This window comes from Tachysurus vachellii, chromosome 24, assembly GCF_030014155.1.
Source record: "Tachysurus vachellii isolate PV-2020 chromosome 24, HZAU_Pvac_v1, whole genome shotgun sequence".
NCBI classification, from domain to species: Eukaryota; Metazoa; Chordata; class Actinopteri; order Siluriformes; family Bagridae; genus Tachysurus; species Tachysurus vachellii.
The window spans coordinates 1,565,456-1,570,455 of record NC_083483.1 but is presented as its reverse complement, the minus strand read 5'-3'; the positions used below and the strand labels follow the sequence as shown (position 1 = coordinate 1,570,455).

General features: G+C 41.9%; 1 protein-coding gene across 3 annotated transcripts in view; it reads right to left on the bottom strand.

The window, feature by feature from the left end:
• The window catches only part of radil (Ras association and DIL domains), a 27,289-nt gene that overhangs the window by 12,371 nt on the left and 9,918 nt on the right, over window positions 1–5,000 (bottom strand). For all 3 annotated transcript variants that reach the window (XM_060860593.1, XM_060860596.1, XM_060860595.1), the window contains exons 3-4: window positions 2,220–2,479; window positions 1,220–1,894 (exon numbers count right to left, since the gene is read on the bottom strand). In XM_060860593.1, coding sequence (XP_060716576.1) covers window positions 1,220–1,894; window positions 2,220–2,479 — 935 coding nt within the window. The remainder of the gene's footprint in view (window positions 1–1,219; window positions 1,895–2,219; window positions 2,480–5,000) is intronic.

Sequence of the window (5,000 nt, the reverse complement as noted above, 5' to 3'; positions counted from 1 at the left end):
TGCTTTCACAGGCGTTTGTTCGATTCCCCAAATTACGTGACACTCTTCCTCCTGCGCTCTTCATGCTGACGGCGGTAAAGGTAAATGTTAAGCCGGCGGGGAACGAAGACGAGGCGCCACACAAAGCACCTTTCTGACCTTCACAGAGGAGAATCGATCCCCTCAGAACAACTGCACATTTTCCTTTTTGTCTAAGAGTTCGTTTATTTAAATAGTGTGGTGCAAAATGTCAGGGTGCATATATGAAAAAAAAAATTAATTTGGGTCAAAATGGCGAAAACTACAAAAGTGTTTTTTAATTTATTTTTGAATGCTTGATGTTGGTCGAAAGGTTTTTGAGTGTTTCATAAAACAGTAGGATTAAATTTTTGTGAAAATTCTTCATGTGAGGTCACAAGATTAGTGGTAAAATAATTCAAGATTAATTCAGGTCAAAATTATGGATTTTAAACTACCACTGGATTGAATTTGTGTCACAAGTGAGATTGTATATTTGTAAAAAATGCTTGATTTGTTCAAAATGCCATATTTTAAACAATAATATAGTTAAATTTGTCCAAATTAGACATTTGTGTAGTTATATAAGTTCATTCATTCATTCATCTTCTACCGCTTATCCGAACTACCTCGGGTCACGGGGAGCCTGTGCCTATCTCAGGCGTCATTGGGCATGAAGGCAGGATACACCCTGGACGGAGTGCCAACCCATCGCAGGGCACACACACACACACACTCATTCACTCACGCAATCACACACTACGGACAATTTTCCAGAGATGCCAATCAACCTACCATGCATGTCTTTGGACCGGGGGAGGAAACCGGAGTACCCGGAGGAAACCCCCGAGGCACGGGGAGAACATGCAAACTCCACACACACAAGGTGGAGGCGGGAATCGAACCCCCAACCCTGTGTGAGGCGAACGTGCTAACTACTAAGCCACTGTGCCCCCCGTTATATAAGTTATAAACATATAAAAGATTTGGGGCAAACAATATTTAGTTTCATATGTTTGAATAAGGTCAAAATGTGGAAATGTGGAACAACGCTAAAATTATTTTCCAGCATTAAATATATAATGTTCTGTACATTTCTATATTGTTTGTAAGTTATAAGTTATGAGACATGAATTTTGATCAAATCAATAAGTATGTCTCAAACCAGTGGAACGTTACTGAGAAACTGTCAGCTTTGGCAACATAAAGATGAAGGACCGACCCGTGCAAAGCTCTGGATCTTCTTAGCAATTTTGAGGAGCAGTTTCCCAAAACTGCCGGGTGGAAATGAAAGAGCTGAGTGTTGGATGCACAGGCAGAGCAGATACGCAGGAGTGAGCTTGTGATCGTCGCCGCTTGGCTCGATCAGCGTGAGCACCCGGTTCACCAGTGCATCCTCTTGAGCTCGCTTAAACTCCAGCACCAACTTCCTCTTCTTTGACCCCTTTGCATTCTTTGAGCTTTGGTGAAATCCCGCCTGCTCCCGCGGAGCAGCACCGCACGTCGGACACGCCTCCCCATTTATGGACCCGAGGGTGCGGAGGCGGTTCAGGGTGTGGCCTGGTAGTGGCTTGGCGCTCAGTGGGTCTCTATACAGAAAGATGTAATGGGCTCCAAATGACAGCAGGTCTCCATGACGGAGCGGAGTAGGTCGCTCAATATGTGTGAAGTTGACCAGCACGGTTCCATGGCCGACCGGTTCCAGGAAGAGCCGATGGTCTGAGAATGAGGAGGAAGAAGAAGAGGACGAAGAAGATGAGGAAGATGAGCGTCTGCGGCGTATGCGGCAGTGGAGTGCGAGGATGTCTGGAGATGACAAACAGATGTTTGGCCGCGTGCTTGCTGTCTCCTGACCCACCGTGTGCTGCTCCTTGTTCAACAGGTAAACCAGGCAGTCCTGTTAGAGCAATAAAGAAATATACAGACAGATAAATAAATAATACAACACCAAGTGTAAGATAGACAAATTGTTCATTGATAAAATAATATCACATGGTAAAGAAAACATGGCATCAATTTGAAGGAAAACCTGCTGCGCACACATCTGCTGCGCTTAGAGCTCACTTCATTGCTTGAGATCTGATCGTGTGTGTAACAGAGACTTCATGAGTCTTCAATGAACTCCAACCCTGTTTTTTTTTGGATTGTACAAGTCTGTAGTTACGTCTGAGGTCTGAGTAAATATTCTGTTTAATATAATTGGTCGAGAGGTTCTCACTCACTTGTCGGTTATACCCTTGAAGCAGCAGCAAATGAGGCGACTGGTAGAGGGAATGCTTGACTCCGCCCCCTTCTTTGCATCCGTCTGAGCGTGCACGTCCTGACCCGGGCAGCGTAGAGTAGCGCTTCTGTTCGTCCCCCGTCACACCCACCATGTTGAGACTGGTCTCGCTGAGACTGCGATACAGGGACGCGCCATGCTGCAGGGTCATCGTTCCTTTAGCACGATGCCGCTGAAGTTTGCGTGCCTGTGCATTTATATCTGACAGAGAAAATCAGATATGAAATGACCGTCTTCCTTCATTACTAACAACCAGTCATACTGTATGGAGAGTGCGATTCAGCCAGAATGAGGGTTATTAGCTAGACGAGTGATTAACATTACTCTGGTACGAGGCTGTGGTTAGCAGATGATGACAATATAATAAAAAAGGAAACTCAAACAAAAAGTGCCATGAGAGAACCTAGCCGAAAAATGACCTGAAAGTCGCGTGAAAAACAAAACACTACTGAAAAGAAAAGTTCTACGTCTTCTGTTCCAAATGCTGAACCCATGAAAACCTTCTGGCTCAGAAAACACGCACTAGCGTACTCTGCTGAGTGTGTAGCTTGACACTTTATGGTTATAGCTTTATAAAATATTAACAAAGAAAAAGGTGTTAGATAAATATTTACACTTTGAGATATCAGCTTGCCTTTGAGAAACTGATTACGACCCTACTATAAGAGTCGCAAAGAGTGAGACGTTTAACGAACACGAGAACCATGCAGACGAGATCGACATCAAAAATACTTAACTGTTATAATAAAATGCAGAGTGAAAGCAATAAAATCAAAACAATTGAGCCATGTAAAAGCTAAACGGACGTAGGAAATGTCGTAGCATGCGTTACAACATAACTTACAAATGATACAGGAATTACGGCATTATTATACTTGGGAACAATTCGTTAAAGTAAATCTTTCAGCGCAGTCTCGGTAGAGGTTTGGTGACGTATGAAGTGTTTAGTGATATAAAGAAACTACTGAAGGTGATGGAGCTATATCAGCTTTCGCGGGTGAAGAAGTAGTCTCTTGTTGAAGGACACTTGGACAGCCAAGTCATTATTATTCTCAGACATTATTTACCTTTCAGGTTTTGGGAACATGAGGGTGTGAGTACGCTGGGGTTATTTATTACAGCACGTATCACAGTATTTAGATATTTAATTCTCTACTGATATATAAATATATACACACACAGGGATAGTGTGCTTATGACAACACGTGTAAATAAAACACCTTGCAGAAGTATTCACCCCCATTTGAACTTTTCCTACATAACTGTATTATTAGAACCTGGAACTAAATGGACTTAAGTTTTGGTGTTGGTTGCATAAGTATTCGCATCCTTTATAACCAAACCTTTACAGACAGGTGTCTAGAACTTTGTCCTGGTTTCAGTCTCTAGATAAATTTAATTAAATTTAAATGAATTACCACAATTAATTATGGTAATTCTGAATTATGTTAATTCTGACATAAGCAGTCAGGAGTCTTAGCAATGGGGGTGACTACTTTAATGATCGTAACCCTTATGATGTCATTCACATATAATTGTAAAAGGTAAGTTGATTCGTGATATATAATCCCAAATAGTGCAGTGTTTTTTAGAGAAGAAACCAGGATGCCACCACCACCATGCTTCACTCTAAGTTAAGTCCGCTTCAGTTCCACTAAAACGTGCTGAATACTGATATAAGGCACGCAGGCTTGCGGTAATGTAAATAACAATAGTTAGACAAATAAAGGTTTATTAGGTATTTATATTAGCGTTTAGGTTCAAGAGGGTACGCAGCGTTTTATAGCTGTACTTATATAGTCATATTAATCACTAATTCAACTGTGATCTATATAAATAATCACATGGTTGGACAGAAAAAACTAATTCTCCACAGGCCTGAATTGGAGCTGTTTAGCCAAGACATGGTTGGTGTTTAGTGCTTAATACACAAGCATCATCAAGTCAATAAAAAAATACTTTACAGAAATCTCCTGTGTGCACTGATTTTTTTTTTTTTTTAATGGAATGCAGCGTTTAATGATCACGATGACGTAACTGCTATCAGTATCTGTTTATGGTCTTGGTGGAATGTGAAGGTGGAATATGCGGTGGAGAATCAGGCAGGACTTGGTGGGGCTGGTGGTTTGACGCCGTACCTGAGCACATTCCCCACCTTTATGATTTGAAGTGTTGGGCAGTACCATACGCCAGCCCCGGGGGGAACTCCGCTGGCATTTACCATGCCCCCCCCTACTCAGGGTGGATGTTAACACGGGGGAGTGTGTGTGAGGCCCTGGGGGCAGGTGCACAACACAGCAGAGTAGAATACATCAATAAAACAGTACAGAAAAACACAATCACACACTCATGCACTTAGAAAGGTTAACTGTTGATATGTTCAATGTTATAACCCGTGTGTGTATGCAATCTATTTTTAAATGTGTCGTCACAATTAATGAGGCCAAAACTCAAAGCAGGTCCATACCAAGCAGGTCTATCCTAGAAAATATACAGATTTATGTATCCTATTTTTCTGGTGTGCAGATTTGGCTTTTGAAAGCTTTCCGTCATCTCTCTGAGCCACTGTATGTATGAAGCTGCCATGTATGCATCTCCATGAGCACCCTCGACACACTACATCTGGTAGAAATAGTACCAGTGGTTAGAAACATACTGCATGACACAAGCTGAAAATTCATTGACACCACAAAACTCACCTTTCTTTTGGAAAGCTTCCAAA